The sequence below is a fragment of the Lasioglossum baleicum genome, chromosome 19, assembly GCF_051020765.1.
Source record: "Lasioglossum baleicum chromosome 19, iyLasBale1, whole genome shotgun sequence".
NCBI classification, from domain to species: Eukaryota; Metazoa; Arthropoda; class Insecta; order Hymenoptera; family Halictidae; genus Lasioglossum; species Lasioglossum baleicum.
Genome location: NC_134947.1, coordinates 304,532 through 329,991, shown reverse-complemented (window position 1 = coordinate 329,991; position 25,460 = coordinate 304,532). Strand labels below are relative to the sequence as shown.

Genomic DNA, 25,460 nt, shown 5'->3' with positions numbered 1-25,460 from the left:
TTCTATCCGATTTCAATGAGCTTTGGATATGTGGTCAAGACCATTATTCTGAACAACATTTCTCTTTAGACTATTTGGCGGTTGGCTTTGATTTACGAGATAATCGTAAAAAAAGAGAAGAAGCAGAAACTGATTGTATTAAAAACTCACGTATTCAGCCGTAAATCCATTTGCTGCTTCGAAATGTGTGTCTTGAAATTTCTCCACACTCACAATCACTGTTCACATTTGTCAACACATAGTTATGTACTAATAATAATTGCCATATCCCTTGTACTGCTGCACAAATCACAACAATCAGGTAATGCAATCACTAGATCGCGGATTTCATGCATTTGTAGCAAACATGAGTAGGTGCATTTTAATACAGTAGAGAGATTAAAATAATTTCAAAACATCATAGTATTATTTTCAACTTCTTAAAATGATCACAGTGAGAATCAAATATCTGTCTGGCTCCTGTCCCTTGTAATAGCGGCAGCCAATATTAATTTTGCATAGAGATCCGCAGTCTAGTGATTAGTTTAAATATCACTATCAAAAACACAGCTAATAGCAACCGTTAGCTTTGAATTGACAAGTCTTTGGAGATGTTCTCTCTACCGCGGCTCGAACGACACTCATTTTCCGCAAGATTTTTCTAAAGAATTTAGGAAGGGCATTTAGAGTGTCGAAATTCGAAATGCACGCTGTAGCACGTTTACGAAAACGACGGGACGGTTAGACGAAAACACATGTTTAGTTTTTCCTGCAGATTGGTACGCAGAGTCGATGGGTAACCGCGCGATCGAAAACGCCATCCGTCCTTTTACCCAGCAAGGGGTAAAAATGTCAGGTCAGCGTAGAGAGCATCCCTATTGTCCTATACCTTCCTTAAGAAACTTTCTAAAAGAAGGACAGACGACTTTTTCGAATGGTCACCCATCGACTCTGCGTACCAATCTGCAGGAAAAACTAAACATGTGTTTGCCGTAAATCTTACAGAGGTCCTTCTCGCGTCCTGTTTTTCGTCTAACCGTACCGTCGTTTTCGTAAACGTGCTACAGCGTGCATTTCGAATTTCGACACTCTAAATGCCCTTCCTAAATTCTTTAGAAAAATCTTGTGGAAAATGAGTGTCGTTCGAGCCGCGGTAGAGAGAACATCTCCAAAGACTTGTCCATTCAAAACTAACGGTTGCTATTAGCTGTGTTTTTGATAGTGATATTTAAACTAATCACTAGACTGCGGATCTTTATGCAAAATTAATATTGGCTGCCGCTATTACAAGGGACAGGAGCCAGACAGATATTTGATTCTCACTGTGATCATTTTAAGAAGTTGAAAATAATACTATGGTGTTTTGAAATTATTTTAATCTCTCTACTGTATTAAAATGCACCTACTCATGTTTGCTACAAATGCATGAAATCCGCGATCTAGTGATTGCATTACCTGATTGTTGTGATTTGTGCAGCAGTACAAGGGATATGGCAATTATTATTAGTACATAACTATGTGTTGACAAATGTGAACAGTGATTGTGAGTGTGGAGAAATTTCAAGACACACATTTCGAAGCAGCAAATGGATTTACGGCTGAATATGTGAGTTTTTAATACAATCAGTTTCTGCTTCTTCTCTTTTTTACGGTTATCTCGTAAACCAAAGCCAACCGCCAAATAGTCTAAAGAGAAATGTTGTTCAGAATAATGGTCTTGACCACATATCCAAAGCTCATTGAAATCGGATAGAAGGTAATAGTACGTCGATCCCATGGATTTACAAGTAAACTTTCTCGCGATAATCTCGTAAACTAAAGCCGATCGCCAAAAAGTCTAAAGAGAAATGTTGTTCAGAATAATGATCTTGACCACATATCCATAATCGAGAAACTCTTGTTCGTTGCGCTGTCACGGCGTACCACCGACACTCTCTTGCCGGCGCGGCACGGCGCGGCGGCCCAGGGCGCGCTCTGATTGGTCCGTGTTTTTCGTTAATAAGTCCTAAACGAAGCCGCAGTTGACATTGGTGCAAACGAAAATGTCTCTTAGAATGGTCTCAGGAACCTCCCATTTCAAGGAAGTACACGAATTTTGGGACACCTTGTATAACCGGTTATGGCTCCCATTCTGTTGCAAAAAAAATTAAATTGTGATATATGCAAATTATTGATTGTGGAGGATGAAGGTACAACTGTAAAAAATGTATATTTTGATCATTTACAATGGGGTGGCCCCCCCCCCCCAATACTACAGAAAATGTAACAAATGTTTTTACTCACATGTGTGCAATAATGGAAGCCATAATAAATGTTCCTAAATTAGAATCAGATTTTCTAAAATCTGAAAATCATAAACATATTTTATGTAAACTATATATATAAAAACGAAGTCCTGACTCGCTCACCTATCAACGCCCAGGCTAAACCCTTGGCCCTAGAAAGCTGAAATTTTGCACAGTGGTTTCTTTTATGATCTGTACAAGAGATAAGAAAGGGTATTTCGAAATTCAACCCCTAAGGGGGTGAAAAACGGTTGCAACGTTTGTATGAGGAATATTTTATTTGTGGTCGGATTTGCTTGATACTTGGTCTGAATGTTCTTTGATATAATTAATCAAACACCTGTTTGGACATAATTGATCCCTGTTAGGAAATAATTTTGTTTACGTTGGTACAAATCATAACCGGCGTACGATGTGAAGAGGAATGATTGATGTGCGTGTGCGTGTGCGTGAGAGAGAGAGAGAGAGAGAGAGAGAGAGAGAGAGAGAGAGAGAGAGAGAGAGAGAGAGAGAGAGAGAGAGAGAGAGAGAGAGAGAGAGACGGTTTTACCTTTCTATGTTTAGTCGTTCTCAATTGATCCTTTTAGAAACATACAGACTGGCACGATCTTATGAAAGTAATAGTTTGAAACGTTGATATACATGTCATAAAATTTAATTAAAGCCTTAACCTACTGCAATGCTTCTTGATACACGACATTCTTGACGGTCATATTGGAAGTGCAAATGAATAGGTGAGAAGGGCTGGTAACTCGAGAACAGGCGACGTAAAATTGTCCGTGAGAGAAACAATCCGACCTAACATCTATCCCGGCAATCTGCAACGTCTGTCCCTGAGCTTTATTAATGGTCATTGCGAAGCAAACGCTAATCGGAAACTGAATTCTTTTAAATTGAAACGGGAAGTTGATTGGGATGATTGGGATCCTAGAAATAAAGACCATTTCACCCTTGCCACTACCTGTCAGGATCATAGCATGAATGACATGGCGGTGAAGGGCCTTAATTAACAATCTCGTGCCGTTACAAAGCTTGGGGGGGTTCAAGTTCCTCATCAATATTACAGGGACACCAATTTTAACTTTAAGAATATGAGCGGGAAGCCCGGGTACAGCTATTGACTCTAGGAACTCTGTAGGGTATTGAACAGACTCATCTGCAGTTACTGTACTGTTCAAAGACCTGTAGTGCATTTCTTCAGCTTCAAACATATCGAGCACTGCCGAGTTGATCGAGTTGGCCTGATCATTCGTTAGTGTTAGGATGGCTCTGTTACAGAGCCACTGCTCAGACTGATTAGATATGTTAGCAGCATCAGGGTACACTCGGGAGATCAGGTCTTCAATTGTTGACACAACATTACAGAGCTGGGGTGACAGTGTCACATTGTCATCGCTTCCGATAGTGCCATCTCCTATTCTGAGTAGGAGAGAAGAGAAGCTGGCACTCTCCTCGCTGCCGCCAAGTTGAACACTCATGTTGGTGGTGAGAGTCACTTTTTCGATGGCAGGCCAAATAGTGGACTGTTCCAAGCATGCATTAACTTCGTCGGCGCGGGTACCTCGGTAAACGACTGGCAAGATTTGTCGGAAATCTCCAGAAAACAAAGTGGTGATACTTCCCATGACAGTATTCGTAGATCTAATGTCCCTAATAGTGCGGTCCACAGCCTCGATTGCCTTCTTATTGGCCATGGTACACTCGTCCCAGACAATTAGATGGCAGTCTTGAATCACCTTAGCCAGGTCACTGTTTCTGGAGATATTACAGATTGGGGTCTCGCTCCTATCTAAGTCTATAGGGATTTTAAAAGTCGAGTGGGCTGTCCGACCTCCAGGAAGTAGAGTAGCTGCAATCCCAGAGGATGCTACAGCTAACGCTATCTTTCCTGAACTCCTAACTTTAGCCAGGAGGACACGAATCAAAAATGATTTCCCGGTACCTCCTGGAGCATCCAGGAAAATTATTTTGCCGCGAGAATTATCTACACTATCACAAACAAAATTGAATATTGTTTTCTGGTTGACAGTGAGTTGGTTTTCACGGGTCAGGTCACTTGCCAGTTCTACAGGGTCGTGGTTGGCCTCTCTATAGTATTGAATGTTTGGTTCGATACTTAAATTTTGAGGAGATGGCATGGAGTAATGAGAGAGAGGCTGGCCTCCATTGGATTGGACAGCCTCTTCTAACAGTGCTAAGCCCCTATCATAGCACTGTTCCTCAACATCATGGGAAGACGTGTCTATAGACCTCCTTCGCCAGTCTCTAAACACATCCTCACAAAGACTTCTTTTAAATTGATGCCAGAGTTCAAGAGGGTCTGAGGGACTACAGAAAATTAAAATGATGGCAAACAGTTCTCTCAGCTTTCTGGGGCTATCAGAGACTGCTGCCTCTGTCAGAGTTTGATGCCATTGCTCATCATCCTCTAACAGGCCTAGACTTCGACAGGCAGCCTGATAGGTTGGCTGGACCACGCCATTAATTGTCTTTAGGCTGGCGAATGAAGTGGGGCCTCGGATATTGTACAATAGCATCCTAAGGTGGAAACACTCTGTGTTATTGGGGTGGATGGTGAAAACTCGCCCAATAACATGCTCTTTCTTTACTCCTGGATGTCCTTCCACGGGTGTGCCCTGCTTTCTACGACAGAACTCTCCTCTTTGTCGGTTGAAAGTGTAGTACGAAGGAACTTCCTCGTACAGGAGTGTACTGGCAAAGGCGTCCTTTGTACACACCTTAAAGAAGGCCAGCAATGTGGTGTTTTTAGGGTTTTCCAGCCTTTCCTGAAGGTTTTCAGGCTGGAAGTAAACCCTCTGGCCACTCTCCAAGTGAATATCCAAGCGGATCACTGGAGGAAATCTCTCGTGGATGTGAAATGAGAGAATACGCCACACAGCCTCGGAGGTGCTAATGTATCTTCCGCTCTGATAAGTCGTGATCTCGTCCCTATTGTTCCTAACACCAAAGGTAGCCTGGTCACTACCTTTGTTCACATATTTGCAAATGTATTTTATGGACTGGACGCTGCTACAAAACTCTACATTAATATGGGCTTTTAAAGTTCTCGAAAGGACAGGGGAATAGGGAACTACCCAGGAATTGTCTACGATAATATCACGGCCACCGTACCTAAGTGTCGCAATAAACCCGCCCTGAGCGGGAGACCTTCGCTTGTAGGTAGGATAGCCATCATCTCCAGTGATGGTTTCCCTCACGAATGCTCTGGGGTACTTCTTGCTACACCGACCTTCTCTCATACACGGTGACAGCAAGTTGAGAAAACCACAGGGCCCATGAACCATGTGGTTTTTAACAACACTGTAGAGTTCTGGGTCCTGTGCAGGGTCGGGAAACTCAGCTCGGATCACGTCATCGATCTGAGCTGGCCTGATCTTTTCTCTCAGCCAGAGAAGAATGTGGGCATGGGGGAGGCCTCTCTTCTGCCACTCAACCGAGTACATGTAGCAGGAAGCAGCTCCAAATAACTGATTTTTTGTTAGTAAATTAATCAGGACTTTGAGTTTCAGGTTAAAGACCCGAGATACTACATCATGTCGATCTTGGGGGCCTTGACCTGGCAGAAGTTCCCTTACTATTTCACCCCACCGTGGATTGGTAGTAAAAGTAATAAATAGATCAGGTCTCCCGTATTTGCGCACGTAGCAGAAGGCGTCCTGGGTACGTTGGTGCATGTACCTAGGGCCTCCTGTGAAGGTAGAAGGCAAGATTACCAACTGGCCCATATTTTGCGGGTCCTCATCCGTGCCCAAGGCATCTCGGAGGTGAATATAACTTTCCATCCTCAGTCTTGTCTGATTAGTTCTAAGATACGTCAGTCGCTCGGTCTCTATCTTGGCATACATATCTACCCAAAACTGATTAGTGAGTTGCCTATAATAGATTAGGGGATTAAACTCATTTTGACGGATCATCATCCTATACGCATAAAATTGGAGGGCCGATGTTTTCTTGAGGTCGTTTTCCTCGCCAGTGGTGGGGTCAACTTGGAAAATCAAGAAGTTGTAGCCGTCCTCCCCTCTGGGAAACATAAGAGGGTACTGGAGAGCGTCATAGGAGCGGTGGGTCTCTGATATTCTCCTCAGCTCACCACCCCTGCCACTGATGATAATATCACGACAGCTACACTCCTGGTTGACCAGCAACACCGCTACCTCGTTAGTAGTGGGTTCGTTATACCGACCCCTGTGTTCCCCCCGAGGACGTCTATCAGCTTGAATAACTAATTGCAAATCCGGAATTGCTCCGGCAGGGAGGGTATCAACGGCGGACTTAAAACTCTGAACATAAGAATTGCTGTTGTGTAGCATTTCTTGAAGTTCCCTGAGCAAGGCAATGTTCATATTGGTAAAATTACCTGCTCGTTGCTCAGCCTGAGAGAGATAATCTGCAATGAAGTACAATTGCAGAAATTTCGGTTGAATTTCATTTTCGGAAGGCAAGAGGAATCCGATTAAATGATAAACTTGCCCTTGGACTTTAAAAGTAGGCATGAAGTTACCCTCGGATATAACATTTGCTCCAAATGAGGTCATTTGAAATGCAGAGTTATATGAATGTACTTTTTTGAAGAAATGACGCGATTCAGGCCTATCACCGGTCAATAAAGAATTAAGTGGCTCTGGAGGCGACTGAATTAGGGGCAATCTGACCTTGCCAGAACTACAACACATTCCAACAGTCTCTCCCTTCCACTTCAAAGCATTGCAAAAGACACACACGCGTTCCATTCGTCCAATATCAGACTCCACGTGATAATTAATTAATGGATTATATTGAAATCCACCCATGTCTTTTCTTATCCACGGCAGCAGAGCAAGTCCCTCCGGTTGTTGTCCAGCGCCCAATAGACCAGGTTGGTGTCCTTCATTTGGTCTTCTTTCTTGCACCAACACTGCCTCATCACTTCTTCGAGTCGTATGTCTGAGGCGGTCTAACTCCAGACGAACTTCCCTTTGTGTAGAACTTTCTCTACTCCGTGAAGCCGAATGCCGCGCTCTATCAGAGGTGAAACGTAGCTCACGCTCAGCCTCCGATTCAGTAGCTCGCGATCTTGAAAGTCGAGCTCTATTAGAAGCTAAGCGTTCGTTACGTTGAGTTTCTGATTCTCGGAACCTGAGAGTAGATTGTATTTCTCTCGTATCTCTCCGGCGTTGTTGACGTTGGAGATCGGTCTCGTTTTCTCGAACACACCTGACTTTAGCGGCATTGTGCGATCTCCTTCCAAGATTCGGTCGCTTGCGAGATGGCATAGTGCAAACGATTAAAGATAAAAAAGGATAACAAAGGAAAAAAGATGTAATAAAGAAATAAAAAAGAGATAAAAAAGAGGTAAAGAAGGGGTAGAATGAGTAGAAAGGGAAAAAAGGGTAGAAAAGGGTTAAAAAGGGTAATAAGGGAAAAAAAGTAAAAGGGGCAAAAAGGGGTAAGAAATAAAAATTAAATATTGAATGCGGTTGAATACAGTCAATAAGCAAAGCGGTATTCCAAAAAGGCAGACTTTTCTTCACGAAATGCGCAGAAGAAAATTTGTTTTTAATCTTCCAAGCTACCCATATTAATACCACCCAATGCAACACTTCGCTTGCGAGAAACTCGGCCATCTGGCGGTGGCCGCGGTAGCTGGCGCCGCGTGGTCTCTCTCTCTCTCTCTCTCTCTCTGGAAGGTTTTAGAGCAAACCGCATACGAAAAAGTCCATTCGATCAAAAGTTATAAGCAGAAATGTGCCGAAAAGATAATAAAATCGTGTCTGTCTGTATGTTTGTAACGGCATCACTTGAGAACGGCTCAACGTAGAAAGCTGGGGTTTGGACCGTTAAACGCGGCTTTGCCACGGGAAGGTTTAAGAGCAAAGAGCATTCGAAAAAGTCCATTCGATCAAAAGTTATAAGCAGAAATGTGCCGAAAAGAGAGCGAAAAAGTTGACTTTTTTCACTAATGACGTCACAACTTTTGAACCAATAGACTTTTTTGAATGTGGTTTGTTCCTAAACCTTCCCGAAGAAACGCCGCGTTTAACGGTCCAAACCCCAGCTTTCTACATTGAGCCGTTCTCAAGTGTTGCCGTTACAAACATACAGACAGACACGATTTTATTATATATAGAGAAGAGATAGAGATAGAGATAGAGACAGGAAAATAAGAAAGTTTTACGTCATGACAATTTTTCAGCAGTATTTTGAACTTCGTGCCCACGCCGTTCAGTACCCTCACTGAGTACCCTAGGGTACGTCTGATTCCCTCTCTTCGTCACGCGACTCGAGTAGTGGGGGTGACTGCGTCGGCCAATAGAACGCTCTAGTCGAAACTGCGCGTGAGCCTAGACGCCCCCCCCCAAGCCAACCAATCGGCCGCGCATGCTTGCCTACGTCACCGCATTCCTGCCAGGGATCTTCTTGTCAGCTCTCAGCAATACGTGCCACGTGGCGTACTTCGTAATTTGAGGTTAGCTATCGGCGTATGTAGTCCGTATTGTACGTACGCATCCTTTCCAGGCTATTCCATCTTATCCCATCCTCGTCGCCATTCTTCTTGTTACGTATGAGTCAAGTTTACACTCGTTCACAATTTAGATAGAGATGGATATAATTTATTTCAATATATGTTCGTCTAACTTGTTACATCGTTCGCACGTCCATTCATAATTAAAGGCGAAGCACGAAAAAGAACGATATCGCTTCGATCCCGCGGTCGTACCGGTTTACATACATATGTTCCGTCGCGCAGGAACAGTACTCGTGGGTTTCCTTCGGACAGGATTTATGGTATGTTCGTGTCTAAATATCTTCTTCGAGGATTAAACAAACTAGGGTCATTCGGCGACCATTTAAGGCATCTGTTCAACGTTTAATTTTATACACCCTTGAAAATACAAGGTGCCATAAATCTAGTCCCTCCGTAGGACCGTCCTAATTACCGAGACCCGTCGCATCGTCGACCAAGTAAGATATCGCCCCACTCCTCCTTCCCAGGGCCTCATTCAGAGCTACGGGAAGGAGGACCTAGTAGTCAAAAGTGTACTGATTGGGAAATGCAACTTTCTGCAGGAACCAATCAGTGCATCTTATTTCCTCTTCGAGAACCCAACGAGCATCGCGTTAGGACTGGAAGACGAAGTCGCTCTGTTGAGTTCTACGCTCTAACGCCGTGACATTCTCCAGTCCACGAGTAGACAAGTACAACGCACGAGCCATTGTCTTGTCAATCTTTCATAATACCTGTAAAGTTAGCATCACGGTATTTCGTGTCCAGCGGTCAGGACACCCGACAAACCGGGATCGCATCTGTCAAGATCCCTCACGTACCGGATCACGTCAGTCAGGATTCCTCGTGTGCGTTCGAATCACAAACGCGAATCATTATATCATCATCTGCACGCGTATAATGCAGGACCTGCTAGATTTAGCCTTACTGACGAGTCCACTAGCAGGTCCAGGACGAAACGCTTCTTTTAACGTTTTCATGCGTGTTCATTTTCATGCGAACCAATCATTGTTTTTGCGATCATCTTATCATTGAACTAGCTGGCCAAGATTAACTTGGCGGGCAGTGATTCGGAACAATTCGCGAACATACAGTTCCGCGACAAAACAACATAGATTCGCTCCCTCGTACAGTCGGTAACGCCGCACAGTGGGGAAACTTGACCTAACTCGATTCGAAAAGAAATAACTTTCGATAGAAATGAGGTAGAGTGATGAATTTTTTTTAGATTAGAAAATTCGTTAAACTTTCACCATTTCAAGAAAATGTGGTTTCTCCGTTACCACGGGCGGAAAATTTTTTTTAATTTTTGCTGTATATCATTTCCCGTAGATTTTCTCACACTGATTTCAAATCTGGTTTCAAAATTTGTCTACGACCTCTGGTTTTTTCAAGACATCGAGTTTTGTGAACAGAACTAATGTAATCATTTTTCGTTGAAATGATTTGATAACCCACTAGTTAACTTCCCGATTTTATAGTGAAGTTATTGTAATGACCCCGAAAATCGAAAATCGATTTTTTAGCAGATCTTCACGTTTCATGGTCATTGCAGTCATTTTAGACTATTTTCAGCAAAATGTTCGTATGTGTGTGTGTGTGTGTGTGTGTGTGTGTGTGTGTGTGCGCGTATGGCCGTTTCTATGTAATCAAATTTTTCGTTAACGTTTTCAGAAAAAGTAACAACGCGATCAGGATGATGAATGATGCAATCGATGTGCCCCGCTGTAACTTAGAGCTGATTAGATTTTGGTCCATTTTGGTCAAGTAGTTTCTTAGTTTTTTTAGTTTTTTCGAAAGAAGTTCATTCAACAATGCAATTTATACGAGAGAACGGAAAGTTTCCACCCAAGAAACAAACGTAATTACACAAAAAATTTGTTTTTCGATTTTTTTAAAATTAAAAAAAAATTTTTTTTAAAAATTTTTTTTGTACCTTACGATGATGTTTCCGCTTACAATAATCGAAAATTATCCCAATGCAAGAGTGAGTTAATCATCTCTACTCCCGAGAATACATTTTCAAAGAATATCGATGAAAGTACAAAAAAAAATTTATATTACAATCTTTAAAAAAACAATCAGTTCAAAACGAATTATTAACTGAGATTAAATTGAAAATTAATATAAACTATATGATAATTATTAATAACATTGATGTTGAAAACGGATTGGTTAATGGAGCACACATGCGGAATATTAAAATGTATTACTTTTCAAGAAAATGCTAAAATTCCGTCTATATTGTGGTTAGATTTTCAATTGGCCAGAGTAGGAGTGAAAGTAAGAACTCGTTATCGTAATTATATGAAAAATGCAAATATTGATCAAAATTTTACACCAATAATAAAAATATCGAATCAAGTAAATATGTCGAGTGAGGAAAAATATCAAATCACATGTAGTCAATTTCCAGTGGTTCCTGCTGAAGCGATTACGATTCATAAAAGTCAGGGACAAACATACGAGAAAGTATGTTTGGATTTTAAAAAATCAGAAAGGCGAACTTTACAAATGTTGTATGTAGCACTGAGCAGAGTTTCAAAATTGAGCGCGGTTTACATATTTTGGAACAATTTAAATTAACAGTATCGAAGAAAACCAGGATTAATACTGCAAACCCGGATAATGAGGAGTTGTATCGTTTGCGAAAAACTAATTAAGACAATTCATTTTGCAACATTAGTATGCTATAACAAGGAACCAAGCGAGCAACGAGCATACGATGTTGGTTTAATGCGACGCCATATAGCAAACATTTTGATAAGTAGAAAACTATTGAATTTCCCTGAAAACGTATGATCTTCTTAAAACGTACACTTAATAATGATAATAATATACTGCAACTAACGAATCGGGAAGTTCATTGTGTGGCTCGTGGAGAGTCACACACCAAATGAAAAAAAACATTAATAGCTATAGGTACTACTAGCCATGCGTACCACTAACCCTTTCGCAAGAGCAGTCCTATCCGCGATCTCGCAAAGCGAGCGAGCAAAAACAACCCTACTCGCGAGCGAGCGAAGCGAGCGAGCAACAATAACCCTCTAGTTTGAAGGTATATTGTATTCTCATATATAAAACACAATAAAATTAAACATAATGAATCACCCGACGTATCGCTGTGACTGTAATGTAATTTAAATTAGATATCTATTTTCCATAATTATATTTTCATTTACACAGTAAGTAAGGTAAGTATCTAATCTTTTTAACTTACTTCTCATTGTAACGGACCGACTTCGCGATGCCCTGTTGCTCAAGAGTTACCAGGGTTCGTTAGGATGGAGGTAATGAATGTTGTGCGACGTCTGGTAAAGACTACGGTTTATTCAATATGAATTGAACGGTGCCTGGACGAGTTTCTGGCGGCGGCGGTCTCTGGCGCGACGGCGGAGATTCTCGGTCCGGCGAAAACTACATTCATAACGCGACGGCGAAAAGTCAGCCTGGTCGGTCAAGGCTCGGTCGGCACACTTACGGCTATCACTACACTATCGGCGCACTTACAACTAACACTACCCTAACTTACGGACTACGGACGCGGGTTAAAAGACGGACCGGGTGCGGTCCGGACAAGCGAGACCATGCAACGCGGACACGGTGCGTTGGCGCGATTCCGGACTATACTACCGCGGCTGGATTCTGGACGCGGATCAAACGGTGATTTCGTCGCCCAGCGGTATCTGGTGCGACGCAAGTCTGGTACGGTGCGCGAATCTGCTCGCGGCTTACAGGAACATCTTTTTGGAGACGGTGATACGGACACGCGGATACTTCGCGGATTCCGGTACGTCGCGATTTCGACGGGGAGCGTCTCCTGGAGCGGTTGTCTGAATCTGCGAACTGGACGGCCTTGTCGTCCAGCAGGAACGTCTGTACGCTCGAACGGAAGCACCCGATCTAAGAGTACCGAAGCGCTCGCGTTCTGGACGCACCCAGGAGTATTCGAGCTCGTTCACTGACTGACGAGGATGAGAATGCCTCCAGGTGAACTCCGGTGAGAATTTTTTTTTAGAGATTTCCCTTGGGTTGAGTTTTTTACAGTACCTGAGGATGGGATCCTTTTAACCTGTATAACACATGAAAAATAATGTTTATTAGTGGCAGCTTGTTAAGTTGTTTTAGGTCGTTTCACCCTCTTGAGTAAGTAATAGGGGAAAGTTTCAAAAATCTATATGTATGTTAGGGGGGTGGGGGGTTTAGGGGTGAGTAGGTTTTGTTTTTGTAAGGTATTGAGGAGCATTCTGGGGGTGTAACTATTTCTTCTGTGACGTGAGAGTATTTCGTCTGGGTTATAGTTTCCTACTTTGGCTATAATGGGGTTTTGGTTATTATGTATTTATGAATAGTCGGTAGTTTGAGTGTTTCGTAGAGAGTGTCTGTTGAGTGTCGTTATCGGCTGCTAGAATGATTCTAAGGAATTTATTTTGTATTCTTTGGATGTTTTGGAGGTGGGTTTTGGCTGCGGTTGCCCAGATTTGGTGTCCGTATAGGAGTGCTGATCTGGCACAGGCTAGGTATAATGTTCTTTTAATTTGATCCGTTAGTGGATTACTGGGTAGGTTTTTTTTATTCTGTTTTCTGTTGCTTTTGCCCAGTTTAGTCTGTTGTCGAGGGTGAGTCCCAGGTAAATAACGTGTTTGGACCAAGGGATTTGAGTGAAGTTGATATAGATTGGGGGAGGGAGAGGTTTTTTGGGGGAGGGAGAGGGTTTTTGGGGGAGGTGTGGAAGATTATGGTTTGGGTTTTGTTTTCTGTTAGATAAACAACAACCGCATCTAGATCGCGCTCTGGTCGGCGTCACCGAAAAGTAGGAGCGTGTACGAATCTATACAATTAGGAACACCGGGATCCGAAACGCGTTTGTAGTCAGTTTACGCATTAGCTCCCAATACGAACGACATACAAATGTGCGTGCGAAATACAAGCAGTGTAAATGTAAAGACGAACAATAATTGTGAAATATATGTCAGTTATTCCGTTACCAAAGAAGTGTCTTGTTCTATACATAACAAGAAGAATGGCGACGAGGATGGGATAGACGGAATATCCTGGAAAGAATACGTACGTACCATACAGACTACGCAGTAGCTAAATCGCGCACGCCACGTGGCCTACAGGCACGTTGAAATCTTACGATACGCTACATAGAGAAATAGATTTACATTACTACACACGCCACACCGCAAAGATTTTCGTTGAAAGTACATTTCAACGAGAATATCCATTACATACATTACATACATACTGAATTATTACGTATTTAAAATGGCGAAACCATGTGTACAAGCCGCGCCTCTAGTGTGTCCAAGCGTACAAGCCACGTTCAACATTGAACCGGATGGACCATCGATAAATTGGAAAAGATGGGTAAAACGCCTGGAAGGGGCTTTCAAAGTCTTCAAAATACAAAAAGAAGACGAAGTTCCCTATTTATTACACTACATTGGCGCCACAGCTTTCGATATGATCAGCAACAAATGTGCGCCCAGTGATCCGTACGAGTCCACATACGAAAGCTTAATTCAGAAGCTAGGAGAATTCTACGCTCCGGCGCCACTAGAAGTCGCCGAAAATTTCCGGTTTCACCAACGGCGGCAAAGAGAGGGTGAAAGTTGTGACGTTGCAAGACTGCGACGTCACTTCTCCGTTTAATAAACGGTCATAGAACCGTATCGGGAGTGAACCGGACCGACCGTTAGTGAATGCAAGAACCACCCGCAGCTTGGAGCACTCCTTGAGGAAGAGATCGAAATCGAAGATCGCTTCTAATGCCATCTGTTGCACGCACCGAGAGCAACTACTCTCGGGAGCGTGCCTAGGAAGCAACAAATACCGACAAGGCGCCCCGCACCAGAGGATCACCCGACGACGAAATATTGGCCGCCAACAAGAACCATTCCGGATCCGGAGAAGTGGCAAAAGGCACCGATGCACACGAGCCCGTCAACTCGGAGACGACGTGCCAGGACGATGGGGCTGCAACGACATAACATCGGCATATTGGTGGTCCAGCCGGCGTCTCACCCTCCTACAGTCGGCCCCGGCAAGGGTGGTGCGGAGGAGCGCCTCAGAGGACTCATCCTCGCCGATCGTCTTCGACGATCGGTCATTGGCGATTTGATAGGTCGTGGGTCCAACGACCCGTTCTGATAGGTCGATCCTGCGACTAGGGTAGTCGCGTTGCGGGTGCGCCCATAGGGAATTTCGGCAAGACGAAAGGAGTGGGGAGATCGAGAATCGAAGCGCTCCGTCGATGCGACGCAGGATCACTGTCGCGCTGGTCATTGAACAGTAAAGTCGAGTTTCCGCAATTTCGCTGCTGCGCATATTTTCCGAGTTCCGTCGAAGAGAACTTAGTACGCGTCGCGGGTGGTTCTTCGCGACTAATTCCGAGGACGATTCCCGAGCGAAGGCCCAGAGTTCCGGCCCAGTGCAGAACTACGAGTAACTGAACACAGCACGGTAAGTCGACTAAGTGATCCTCGTTCGCATTTCGGGTTGGCTCGATATTTAGTGCGAGGACGAGGCGAGTGCGCATCGTCCTCGAACCATTGGTGATAGCCGAGGCCCTGGGCCTCGTGCTTTGGTGCTCGCGTACTCTCTGAGACGCTTTGAGCCTTCGTGAACAGTCTTTCCCCTTCGAGTAGTCGGAAGTCTTCCTCTAGGAGCCGCGTCGAGAAAGGATAATTTCGGGAACAGCGAATTCGGTAAAGTAGCGTCCATCGCGCTCGGCAATCGCGCGCCGGTCCGTCGAGACTACGCCGAACATCAGCGTTTCGCGAATCCCGTCTCCGTTGAGACGTGCATTGTACCGTCGTACCGTACTTTCTAGAATCGAGAAGTCTCGAATCACGCGCTCCGCGATCGACGAACCATCGCACAAATGTACAAGGGGCGCGGGCTCCCGGGTTGCGGCCACGTGGCCGCCCTTCTGTAATTTATCCTCTGACAACGAATAAATTCATTCGAGCCCTAATTGTTTCGAGTCATTTCCGACCTGCGAGATCCGTCCTGCCGCGAGGGCTGTACCCATTATTCCCTGTGTCCGAACTCCTGGCAGTCCGTGTCGTCGAAGTCCGTTCGTGATCGCGAGAAGAGTCGCAGCTCGTGTTCGACGTCCTCGAACACGAGACTTTCGTGTTTCTTAGTGCGGTACTTCCGAGTACCTGGCGCCCGAACAATCCTTAGCGTCCGATTCGACTCTTCTCGTCAATAACCTTTGTCCCGAGAGGACCGTGTCCGCGCGGCAGCGCACGGCCCGTCCTCAGCGGCTGTAAATTCTCGGGGTTGACCGTTTCCGCCGGTCAACAAGCCGGTCGAATACGGGCAACGTTACAAAGTATATTGCAGTATGTGGCGGATCGGCAAAAATTAAGCATAAATTGCAACTTTGGTGCTTACTTAAAGACAGCACTACGAAACCAGGTGGTTTTCGGACTTACGAGCACGAGGATACAATCAAGGTTACTCGAAACAAAAGATCTAACCTTCGACAAGGCCATAGTGTTAGCAACGAGTATGGAAATGTCTGAAAAAGACACAGACCAACTACGTGGATCGACGGCAACGATACAAGTTGCCGATACAGCAAGGAAATTCCAGAAGCGTCCTTCAACTAACCAATCAAAACAGACGGCGAGGACGACGCACAACACACGTTCTATACATCAAACTACACAGTCAAATAACCAAAATAATAATAAGAATACAAAACCGTTCGAGAGTAAAAATATCTATTGTTTCAGATGCGGCAAAGGACATTTAGCAACTAAATGTACTATAAACCGAAAAGTGAGATGTACTGCTTGCGGGATTCGGGGCCATATTCAATCAGTATGCTTTAAAAGCAAAGGTTATACAAACTACATAGAGGAAATCCTGCATACAGAAGTCAGTAAAGAAGCATCACAGCGAGAACAAGCGGAATACCGCGAAAAATTTTTTACGAAACTGCAGGTAAACGATAAGTCAATAACATTCGAAGTAGACAGTGGTGCAGCGGTTACAATCGCTAGTAAATCACAAATGTCAGTTATTCCATTACCAAAGAAGTTTCCAGTCTTGGAAGTATTTTGATAGGATATTGAGGTGGTTTTGGAGGTGTAGTGCTGCATGCGTAGATTCCAGGAGGAGGAGTATATTGCAGTGTCATCTGCATATATGGCCAGGTTTGTTTTGGGGTGTTTTGGGATGTCGTTGATATATATGTTGAAGAGTAGGGGTGCTATTTGAGAGCCTTGGGGAACTCCGGCTTTGACTTCTTTGGGTTGAGAGGAGGTGCCGTTGACTGCAACTTGGAATGTTCTGTCTGTGAGGTAACTGTGGATTATGGCTATGAGGTTGGGAGGGAGTTTGATTTGGTCTGGTTTGTACAGGAGGCCGTATTGCCAAACTGAGTCGAATGCTTTCGGTAGGTCAAGGAGCACCATGCCTGTCGGTCTGTTTTTGTTGTATTTGTTCGAGCTGGTTGTTCATTTGTATGAGGATTATCTTTTCTAGTATTTTTCCTAGGAGACTGAGTAGGCTGATTGGTCTGTAACTGGAAGGGTCTGTTTTGTTTTTGTTAGGTTTTTTGATGGGGATTACTTTTGCTGATTTCCAAGTTATGGGGGAACAGTTTAATTGTAGGGATTGTCTGTAAATATAGTATAGTTGGAGGATGATCTTTTTGGGACTGTTTTTGATTTTCGGGGAGGTAATTTGGTCAGAGCCTGGGGTTTTGTTGGGGAGTTTTTGAATGATGTCCCTGACTAGGAATGGGGTTAGGTTATTTTGCTGGTTTGATGGAGATAGATAGGATAGATGGATAGAGGATGGATATCTCTTTAGGAGATAGTTGTCAATCTGGGGTTGGAGATTGGAGGTGAGGGAAGCTGAGTTGTTATGAACTTCTTGGAATGTGTCGGCTAGAAGTTCTGCTTTTTGATAGTCTGTGGTAGCTTCGTTTTTATGTGTGTCTAGTAGGGGTGGGATTTTGGGGTTTTTAGGTTTTAGGGTTTGATAGGTTTTCCAGAAGGAGTTGTCTTCGATTTTTAAGGATTGTAATTTCTTTTTCCATAGGAGGTTTTTGGAGTTTGCTATTTCCTGGTTAATTTTTCCAGTGAGGAGATTTCTAAGGAGTTTGTACTAGGGGTTTTTGGTTTTTTTTTGGTATTTTCTGCGGATTTTGTTTCTTTCTTGGATTAGAGAGATGATGGTGTTGTTTTGGATTTTTGGATCGGGGGTTTGGTGGTGCCAGGTAGTGGCTTTTCTGTAGGCATGGTTCATGGTATTGGTGAGGAGTTGGATTTGTTGGTCTATTTGTTTAGGGGAGGTGAGGGAGGATTGGAGTGGGTGTTTGTTACAGAGGGTTCTGTATTTTTCCCAATCTGTTGAAGGGGTTATTGCGTAGTGGTTTTTGGGATTTTTTAGGTTGATTTCCAGGATGACTGGTAGGTGGTTGGAGGGGAGGTCTTGAGTAGTGTAGCATTTGGAGGTATATGGGAGGTTAGTGAGGAAGATATCAATGGTGGAGGGTTTACATTTTGGTTGATGGTGAGTGTGGGATTTGGGGTGAATAATGTAGGTTTGGGAATTTTCGATATGGTTTTTGAGAGCTACTCCTTTTTGGTTTCTGGAGGAGTTGTTGCAGAGCTGATGTTTGACGTTGAGGTCACCGCCTAGAAGGTAGTGGAAGTTTGAACGTAGGAGAGCGGAGAGGTCGTGGGGTAGGATCTTTTTGTTTGGAGGTGAGTAAAGGGAGCCTATTGTTATTGGAGGGTTTGTTTTTGTTTTTAGGAGAATCGCTTCGATATCCTGGAGTTGAGGTTGAGTGGTGCTTTCAAATTCATTTTGAGTCGAGGGTTTGGACGATAAGGATTATGGCTTTTACTTTATCTATTGTGTTTGTGCAGGGAAGGTAGTGTTTTTGGATTAAATCTAGTATGTTGAGGATAGTGTGTAGTTCCTCTGAGGCATTGAGGGAGTGTATTGTATCGGTGACTGAGTCTTGTTGGGGTGGGGTAGGAGAGGGGGTGATAGTCTTGGTGGCTTGAGCATATGTGAGTTGTGGCAGAGGATGGGAGAATGTGTTGGATAGTGGGGAGTTCCTAGGGGGTAGAGTGGGGAATGAGGTTGGTGTTAAATTTTTATTTTCTTGGAGGTGTGGAGTGTTGGTAATTTTGTTGGAGGAAGAGAGGTGTTGTAGTTTTCTGTTTTCCTTTTTGGATAGGAAATTGATGAGCGGTGGGCACTGGCTGTAATTTGCTGGGTGATTTCCTTTGCAGTTGGCACAGGTTGCGGGGGTGTCCCTGGTTTTGGAGCAGGTGCGGGTGTCGTGGTCCTGGCTGCACTTCAGGCATCGGTATGGCCTGGTTTGCTAAGGTGTGTCTGTGTGCTTGGCAGTGGAAGCATTGAATTATTGGCTTCTTGGAGTCGTATTTTTCCCAGTAGGCTCTTACCGAGTTAATAAATCTAATGGATTTTACTTGAGTTAGGGTAGTTCCGGGAAGGAAGGTGATTTTATAGATTGGGTATTTAGCAGGAGTGGGAATTTCTTTGCAATGAGCGGGATGAAAACCTTGTTTGGTTATTTCATTGAGTATTTCTTGTGCGGAGAAGTGTGGGATTCCTTTTAGGACAACTGCGAGGGTTTTTTCGGTGGGAAGGGAGTAAGTGTGGATGTGTAGGTTGTTTTGAAAGCAGTCTTGTTTGAATTGCGTGAAGTGTTCTAAGAGGTTGAATTGGATTTTTAATTTTCCATTAGAGTATTTGGTGTGAACATTATTGGAGTATATGGTTTGGAGCATGGAGAGGAAGGAGGGGTAGTTTACGTTGGAGTTGTGGTGGTAGATGGGGGGAGGTTTTATAGTTTTTGGGGCAGTATTGTTTGGAGTTGAATTTGAATTTGTATTTGATTGGGCAGGTGGGGTGTAGGAGTTGGTTTGGTTGGATATTGGGGGTGGGTCTTCATCCTGAATGAATCGTTGGAAGATTCCATATCTATTGGAGGTGGGAATTTGAGGATTGATTTTTGTTATATTGTTTTGAGGTATTGGGTTGGACATGATTTTTATTGATTTAGAGTCGGAAAGGATGTCTGGTTTTCCGTGGTTTTTCAGGTGATATGGTTTCCCATCATCTCTTGGGTTCTTTTTAGTGGACCAGGGTCCGAGTGAGGATGGGGGTTTTCGGACCCCAGGATGAGGAGTGGAGAGCTTGAAGTTAATATTAGGCTGAGTGAGTGATTGTACGCGATAGGAATAAATACACTACGCGGGCGACTTTAATGGGTTCCTGTCCGAGGATTTGCGGATACGCGCGCGGAGGCGACACCGTGTGACTTACGGACGACGTGTTTCCGATTTGTTCCCGTAACAGGGGTATGTACGAGGTTCCGGCCGCTTGACTCCACTATATTCTTCGATCCGCACTGTACCGTGGTTGTACATCTATCTGATCTGCTCTCCGGTGAGAATTTTTTTTTTTTAAACAGGCGAGCCTGTGGTTTGATCATGAAAGGGCATTTGAGGGCTCCTGGAGCAGAGTGCTCCCTATCCTTCAGACATGATAAGTGATTTGATTAAACATTTTGAGAGGGTGGGGTTAGCGATAGCTAAGTGTAAGAGATAAGAAAATTTTCAAAAAACTTATTGACATTATTGCTGGGCAACATGAGGTTTGGCGATTATGATCGCCTTTGGTGTGAAATTCAGTTAGTTGAGTTGGATGTAAAAAGTTGTTTTCTGCACTCCGTCAACACTCCCTCAGCACTCGCAGGTGGGGGAGAACCCTGCAAGATGATTTACAGGTGGTCCAGGTGGTCGATGAGCTGGAGAAGTCCTCCAGTTGGGTGGCGAAGAGCTGGCGCAGGTGCGGTTGTCGAGGTACCAGGGGTATCGTTAGATATATTCTCAGAAGGGTCAGACCGGAGGTCAAGTGGGAAGCGAATTTTTGGATTGTAGGGAAGGAGATACCTACTAAAGGTTAAAGTATTCCGAATCAGAGGGTTGTGATGGTTCACTGGCCCGTAGTTAGAGACGAGCGTGTGAAAAACCTTTTCAAGCAGAGGCATGTTCGATTTCACGTGAATGTCAGAAGTGGAATGGTCCATTGGAAGATCAAGAATTATTTTAATGGCCTTGCTTTGGATGCGTTGCAAGGAAAGGAGGTGAGTCTTGGCAGCTGTGTGCCAGAGATGAACTCCATACGTAATTACTTAACGAATACAGGTATTGTAAATAAGCAGTTTTGGTGCGTTTTTAGTTTCGATTTGTTTCCAATGCGAACAGTGGATGCTGCCAGGGCTGCTATAGCCTTTTTTCTGTCTAACACAGCAGGACCCCAGGTTAGTTTGGAGTCTAGCTTGACCCCTAGATATTGAACCTCCTTTTGCCATTCGATTCTATCGTTGTTAATTGTTACGGGGAGAAGATCACTCTTCAGATGTTTCCGCTTTCTGGTAAATAGAATTGCTTGCATCTTGTCGCTGTTGAGTTTAAGTTTCCAGTTTTGGAAGAAGAAATTCAATGTGTCAAGATGGTGTTGAAGTATCTTGATAAGATGGTGAAGACGAAGCGAAGCAGCAAGAATTGCGGTGTCATCAGCAGATAAAGCTAGAGTGGTACTTGGAGATTGTGGAATATCATTGATATACAACAAGAAGAGTAAGGGGGCTAGCCCCGAACCCTGAGGAACTCCTGCTTTGATAACGGATGGATTGGATTTCTTATTTCCAATTTGGACGAAAAATGTTCGTCCTTCAAGATAAAGATGGAGTAATTTGATCAATCTCGGATGGAAATTGAGGTCGATCATTGTAGCTATTAGTCTGTTGTGCGGCACAACTTGTGCCAGACAGAATCAAAGGCCTTATTGAGGTCTAGGAGAATCATGCCAGAAAAGCGATTGATATTTATGTGATGAACGTGAAACTGCTTAGTGCGGACCAACTGATGGATAGTTGAGTGTTTGTTGTGAAAGCCAAACTGAGAGTCGATGATGATGTTGTTCTCAACAATGTGGGCGTTGAGCAATTGATAGACAATTTTTTCAAATAATTTGGATAATATGGGCAGTAAACTGATAGGCCTGAAGCTGGCAGGAAATTTGTGATTTTTACCTGGTTTTGGAATGGGAATGACTTTCGCTGTTTTCCAAGCGGTTGGAAAGTAAGCTAGTTGAATGCAAGCTTTGAAAATATAATACAGTTGCACAAAAGCATTACGAGGAGCCTTAATTATTAGGCTAGGAGTGAATCCGTCGTATCCACATGCCTTACGGCGTTTTAGGCTCTTGGCTACTCCCTGGATTTTCGAGAGAGAAATGAGGTTGACATTGTCAGAGCAAGAGGAGGGAGAGAGATGCTCCTTGAGATGGAAGTCCCGTACTTTGCAGTTGACGAGGTGTTGGAGCGGAAATTTCATATTGTAAGCCTCATTGTGGACTTGGTTAGAGGGCGTGCATGAGTGTGAAAGGAATGTGAGATAGGTCGAAAATTCGGCAAGCAAAGTAAGAACAAATCTTGTCTGGATAGGTAGGTGTTAGGTCGGGCGTGTTTCAGAGGGTGATTCGCCACTATGAGAAAGAAGGGACAAGTGTAATAGGCAGGGAAGCGAATTTAGAGCGATAGTAAATTGGAGAAGGGAAGTGAGGTTAAGTCACGAGAAAGCGGGAGTGGGCTGGCCGGTAAAGAAGGCAGCGACAGGTGAGGATAAGGTAGAAATCTGTTTTGTTACTAGATTTGCGAACTTCTGTGGAAGTAAAGCGGTAAAAGAAAAGAGAGAGAAAGAAGAGATGGAAGTTATGGTAGGAGAGGTAAAGAAAGATGGGGAAAGGGGGGAGGTGCCAGAAAGGGAAAAGAGGTTAGGAGACAAGATAGAGGAGAAGCAGAAAACAGAGAAAAGGAAAATAGATAGTCTTAATGACAGAAAGATAACGGATTTATGGGGGAGCGAAAAACAAGAAGAGACAGAAAAGGAAGTTAGCGGGGAGAGACAGGCACCAAAAAAGACAGACTTGAAGAAAACACCACAGAAGGAAGTAGGAAAATGGGAGGGGGAACAGATGCAAGGATTGGTGGATATATTAGTGACAAGAATGGAGAGCCTAAAAAGTGAAATAATAAAAGGAAGAGAAGGACTGGAAAAAGAAATCAAGAAGGAGATAAAGGGCTTGGCCGATAGAATAGAAACAATGGAAGACCGTTGGAGAAAGAAGGAAGAGGAAATATGTTTGACAATGGAGGAAATGAGGAGGAAATGGGAGGAACAGGAGAGAGAGGAAAGACAGAGAAGGGAGAAAGAAAAGATAGAATTCATGGGGGAAGTCCTACAAAAGGTTGAAGAGAGAATAGAGAAAAGGGCAAAGCAGGGAGAGGGAGGTAAAGCAGAAAATGAGAACGGCGCAACATGGAAAGTAATAAAGAAAATTAGGAGGAAAATGGCGGAACAAGATAGGAGGGATAGGAAAAACAAGGTAGTTATAAGAGGGTTGAGAGTAGGGAAGGAGGAACCAAAGAGAGGGGTTGAAGCATATTTAAAAGAGATAATGCATACATCCTGCAGCACGTAGTGGAGAGGGAGCTTAAAGAGAAGAAAGGTAAGGTTTACGCCATGTTCGTGGACCTTAAAGCAGCCTTCGATACGGTGAAAAGGAGAAAGATGTGGGAAACTATGGAGGAGCGCGGGGTAAGAAAAGGACTAATTGAAAGAGTAAAAGAGATATATGAGGAAACGTTGAAGGTGGTCAGGACGGAGGAGGGGCTTAGACAGGGTTGCCCGCTCAGTCCGACCCTGTTCACTATATATCTGGCAGACATGGAGGAAGAGTTTAGGAAAGGACTGGTTGGAGGAATAAGAGTAGGAAAGGTAAGATTCTGGTCATTAGCCTATGCAGACGACGTAGTAGCGGTGACAAGTAACGAAGAAGACCTGAAATGTATGATGAAGAGACTGGAAAGGTACCTGGACAGAAAGGAGTTGACGTTAAACGCGGAGAAGTCGAAGATAATGATTTTAAAAGGGGGAGAGGAAAAGTGAAAAAAGCTGGATGGGAGTGGAAGGGGGAAGCAGTGGAGGAAGTCAAAGAATTCGTATATTTAGGAATAAAGTTTGAAAGCAACGGAAAGATAGCAGGACATATAAAGGAAAGGATAAAGAGAGCGAGTGTGGTCTTAGCTCAAGTATGGGGAATCGGTGAAAGAAAATTCAAGAACGATTTTCGAATGAGAATGTTTTTGTTTGACAGGTTGGTATTGGGGGTACTACTATACGGGGTGGAACTATGGGGCTTTAAGGAAAGAGTAGAAGTAGAAAGGATACAGCTGAAGTATCTGAAGTGGGCTCTAGGTCTGGACGTACGTACCCCAGGATATTTGGTGCTGGAAAAGACAAATAGAGCAATGCTCAGAATAGAGACTGGAATGAGGGCCTGGAAGTAGATAGAAGGAGTAAGAAAAAACGGCGGGAGAAAGTTAGTCAACGAATGTCTGAAGGAAAAGGAATCTGGTATTGTGCAGGGCGAAAGCGGAAAAGAAAGGGAGGAATATCTAAAGAGAAACGGTTGGAGTCAAGCAGGGGTGGAAGAGTTGAGAAGGCAAGAGAGAGAGATAACGGAGAGGTTAAAGGGTAGAGACAGAGAAATACAACTGCAAGAACAGTATACAAGGATAGAGCAGTCCAAATACAATGGAAGATATAAACACATAAAAATAGGAATGTTGCCAGATTATCTGAGCAGGGAGGGTAGAGGGGACAGTCATAAGCTCATAGCGCGAGTAAGATGCGGGAATTCAGAGAATTGGAACAGATACTGGCTGGAGGAAGACGCAAGAGGATGAGACATATGTGGAGACAGGTATGAAACCTAGAGCATTTGACAAGGGATTGCAGGATAATGGGGGTAAAGATCAGGCTCGAGGATGTAATGAGCGGGAAAAAAGACAGAAAGGTTGAAGAGTGGTTAGAGAAGTTGAGGAAAAAAAGAGAAAAGTAGTGCACAAATAAACCAAAGAGAATAAACCAAAAATGAAAAAGTTATGGAATAGGGAATGGGGAGAGAGGCAATAAGTAAGGTTAGTGTTAATTAGTATACTAAAAGAGTAGGACAGGGTAGGAATGTGTGCGACATAGAAATGAATGGGAGAAGGTATGGATCGCATGTGTGAAATAAGATAGTTTTGTACAGATAGGTTATAGTAAACCAAGTCGCATTTCTTAGCTGTAAGGCTGAAATAAAGCAAATTATTATTATTATCATCATCGTCGTCGTCGTCGTCGTCGACATTATCGTCGTCGTCGTCATTATCGTCGTCGTCGTCATTATCGTCGTCGTCGTCGTCGTCGTCGTCGTCGTCGTCTCTATCTATATATATATATATATAATAAAATCGTGTCTGTCTGTATGTATGTAACGGCATCACTTGAGAATGGCTCAACGTAGAAAGCTGGGGTTTGGACCGTTAGACGCGGCGTTTCTTCGGGAAGGTTTAGGAACAAACCGCATTCAAAAAAGTCTATTGGTTCAAAAGTTGTGACGTAATTAGTGAAAAAAGTCAACTTTTTCGCTCTCTTTTGGGCACGTTTCTGCTTATAACTTTTGATCAAATGGACTTTTTCGAATACTCTTTGCTCTTAAACCTTCCCGTGGCAAAGCCGCGTTTAACGGTCCAAACCCCAGCTTTCTACGTTGAGCCGTTCTCAAGTGAT

At 43.7% G+C, this 25,460-nt stretch overlaps 2 protein-coding genes across 3 annotated transcripts in view; one reads left to right on the top strand and one right to left on the bottom strand.

Annotated features, from left to right (window-relative positions):
* Positions 1–2,798: 2,798 nt before the first annotated feature.
* LOC143218516 (uncharacterized) overlaps positions 2,799–25,460 on the bottom strand; it is a 43,738-nt gene continuing 21,076 nt past the window's right edge. For both annotated transcript variants that reach the window (XM_076443738.1, XM_076443739.1), the window contains one exon: positions 2,799–12,841. In XM_076443738.1, coding sequence (XP_076299853.1) covers positions 2,936–7,888 — 4,953 coding nt within the window. In that variant the 5' untranslated portion in view covers positions 7,889–12,841 and the 3' untranslated portion in view covers positions 2,799–2,935. The remainder of the gene's footprint in view (positions 12,842–25,460) is intronic.
* LOC143218521 (uncharacterized) lies at positions 13,506–14,570 on the top strand. The gene has a single exon (XM_076443745.1). The coding sequence runs from the start codon at positions 14,041–14,043 to the stop codon at positions 14,425–14,427; it is 387 nt and encodes a 128-aa protein (XP_076299860.1). The 5' UTR covers positions 13,506–14,040; the 3' UTR covers positions 14,428–14,570.

Bases quoted from the DNA above. Each gene is read 5' to 3' on its own strand.
- LOC143218521 (XM_076443745.1), top strand. From the start codon at position 14,041: ATGGCGAAACCATGTGTACAAGCCGCGCCTCTAGTGTGTCCAAGCGTA.